The sequence below is a fragment of the Kogia breviceps genome, chromosome 3 (genome assembly GCF_026419965.1).
Source record: "Kogia breviceps isolate mKogBre1 chromosome 3, mKogBre1 haplotype 1, whole genome shotgun sequence".
NCBI lineage: Eukaryota > Metazoa > Chordata > Mammalia > Artiodactyla > Physeteridae > Kogia > Kogia breviceps.
Genome location: NC_081312.1, coordinates 139,330,214 through 139,332,977, shown reverse-complemented (window position 1 = coordinate 139,332,977; position 2,764 = coordinate 139,330,214). Strand labels below are relative to the sequence as shown.

General features: G+C 63.1%; 1 protein-coding gene across 1 annotated transcript; it reads right to left on the bottom strand.

Annotated features, from left to right (window-relative positions):
• Positions 1–243: 243 nt before the first annotated feature.
• Positions 244–2,055, bottom strand: LOC131753351 (C2 calcium-dependent domain-containing protein 4A-like). The gene is made up of 2 exons (XM_059058549.2): positions 1,683–2,055; positions 244–1,501 (listed from the first exon to the last, which is right to left on the bottom strand). Exon 2 carries the CDS (start codon positions 1,459–1,461, stop codon positions 334–336), a length of 1,128 nt encoding a protein of 375 aa, XP_058914532.1. The 5' UTR covers positions 1,462–1,501; positions 1,683–2,055; the 3' UTR covers positions 244–333.
• Between the last annotated feature and the right edge of the window lie 709 nt (positions 2,056–2,764).

The window sequence follows — 2,764 nt, the reverse complement described above, 5'->3', positions numbered from 1 at the left end:
CTGAAAGAATGACATTTTTTTAAACCCATAAGCCGTTTGGCATTGATATAAATCAGGTATGGGAAAACAACGCAGATGGGGTGTACTTCTTTCTTCTCTCTTTCAGACACAAGCCAACCTTTTTATGTAAAAGGAAAAAAGGATTGAGTGTTTCGAACAGAGGAGTACGTCATTATTTTATCCTTCCCTACCAATAAACGATGACAAAAAGCAGATACCTAAGAACTAAAACGGCAACAAAGCGAGAACATGATGAGAAAAATGAATAAATAACATTTATTTGGTACAAAGCGGCTGGCAGGGTCCGAGAGGCCCCAGGGGCAGGGCACGCCCTCAGAGGAGCAGGAGGGGGCCCAGCAGCAGCTCGCCCTGGCCCAGCAGGCGGCCCCGCTCCAGCCCGCGGCCCCGGTTATCGGCCTTGACGCGCACGGCCAGGCGGCGCACCTCGTCCTCCGAGAGCCCGTCCAAGCACAAGTCCTGCTCCAAGGCCGCCCGGTGGCTCCGCCGGACCACGGCGCCCCGCGGCCGGCGCGTCTGGCCCGGCGACTGCAGGACGAAGCTGACGCGGCAGCCGACGGGGGCGCGGGGCTCGGCGACCCCTCCGGCCGGGCCCTCGGCGCCGAGCAGCCGGACGCGGAGGCGCCCGCTGTCCCGACTGTACTCGACGGCCAGGCGCAGGGCGCCGCCGGCGCGGTCCAGAGTCACGGTGCCCTCGGCCTCCAGGCGCTCGGGCCGCGGGTCTGGAGGCGGCGGAGGGGACGTGGCGAGGGCCCGGGCCGGGGACCGGGAGCCGGCGCGGCGCCCGTCGTCGTCGTCGTCCCCGTCCCCGCTGGAGACGGAGCGGGCGCGGACCAGGCCTCGGCCTCGGCTCCTCCCCGCCCGCAGTGCGCGGCGCAGCAGACCCTCGGGAGCGCGGAGGAGGCGGCGGCCGCAGGGCCGCGGGGCGAGCGCAACTGGGGGCGGCCGGGGGCCGCCGGGGGCCGCGGGAGGCGCAGCAGATACTCTTACCGGGGGCTTGAGGGGGGCGTCTCCGGCGCCGCCGCCGCTGCCGCCGTAGGTGCGGGCCCGGGGACGGAGCGCGGGCAGGAGCGAGGAAGTGCCCGAGCCCCCGAGGAAGAGCGACTCCTTGCGGCGAGTGTGCGGGCTCTCGAGTAGCGCGCAGAAGCCGTAGGCGGTGCGCGCCCGGGGCAGGTGCGGCAGCGAGAGGGCGGCCTGCGAGCGTGGGTCCCAGTCCGTGCGTCCCGCGCCGTCGTAGGCTCCTCGATGCCAAAGGTCTGGCTCTGCAGCGCACCGCCGGGGCAGGGAGGCGGCCAGGGGCGAGGACACGGGCGCGCAGGTCACGGGCAGCCGCGGCGGGATGCAGAACTCGGGGATGCGGTCCGGGGTGAGCACGTTGGAGAAGGCAGGCTCCAGAACCGCGCGGCCCGCGGCCGAGGCGCGGAGTTTCCCGAGGAGCCGCATCCTCCGAGGCTGGGGCTGGGAGTGGGGGGAAGAAGCGCTCCTGCGAGGGAGAGAAGCTGCTAAGTTTGGACGCCCGGGGCCTCTCGAGAGTGCCCGGAGCCCTCTGCGAGTGCCAATGCGCCTACGACCCCCTGCCAGTCTGGGCCGAGCTCTCGCGCGCCCACAAAGCCACCCGCCTTCCATTCATTGTTACTAAATTAACGAAGAAGTAGAACTCAGACCTTTGCCTCTTCTTAAGTCCCTCTGGTTCCTGAGTTGCAAGTTCAGTGCCCGTCGTCTTGCGGTGCAGGTAGGCGCGCCAGCTTCAGCACTGTGGTCGTGAGACGGGCGCTCCTCGCTTATATCGGAGGCTGAGCCCCGCCCAGCTGGCCCGGAGCCCAACCCTTGGAGTCACTGGACGGCCCGCCCTCCCGGCCGCCCCTTCTCGCCAACGCCGGGCCCTGTCGCGGGGGCTCTCGTGGGAGCGAAGCTGTGGCGAGAGCCGGCACCCTCTGCTCAGCCCTGGGACCTGCATCCGCTGTGCGTGCAGGGAAGCGCCTGTGAAAGGTTGCCGGTGGAGGGAGGCTGCCTTGTCGGCCTGCCAAGGGAGAATCGGCGGCTGAAAATGTTGGAGGTTTCTTGGAGAAGGTGCAGCTGGATACGGAAACAAGAATTTCCCTTTTGCTGGGAGCTAAATCCTGTCGCCCCCGCCTCCCCCCCGGAGGTGACCTACACGCACTAGCGTCTTCTGTTTTACTGCCCCCACGAACCTACAGTGTGTAGACACATATAGTTCCCATGGTACTCGTGTACTTATTTATGCGTCTGTCCCCCTCAGCTAGACAGTGGCCTTCTTAATAGTATAGGGCCTGGCTCAGTCAGTGCCATATATATTGGTGGAATGGGTGAATTAATGTATGCAAAAATTTCTGAATGACTACAGGCTCTGCCTATCATCTTGATGGTCACAAAAGGTGGGGTTTCCGGCTCACACCCTAAAAATGACACTTGGTTACTTCCAAAAGCTAAGCCTTTCTCTCTGCTCCAGCATGGAGGTATCCAGCTAGAAAGCACTTCACAGAAAATCCAGGTGGCCTCTCTCTCCTCCCGCGCCCCCAACCTTCCTTTTCCAGTGGGACTTGAGGAAATTCCATAAAAGTTCAATAGAGCTAGTAAATGGCAGAAGCTGGAACTCGCAATTTCCTGTCTATTTGGCTTTGTATGTGATGCTTCCTGTTATCCGAAATGCCCTCCTCTGCTTTTTTTCTCCATAGGAACTCCTTTTTTTTTTTAGTTCAGCCAGACATCATCCCCTCCAGAACAT

Bases quoted from the DNA above. Each gene is read 5' to 3' on its own strand.
- LOC131753351 (XM_059058549.2), bottom strand. From the start codon at position 1,461: ATGCGGCTCCTCGGGAAACTCCGCGCCTCGGCCGCGGGCCGCGCGGTT.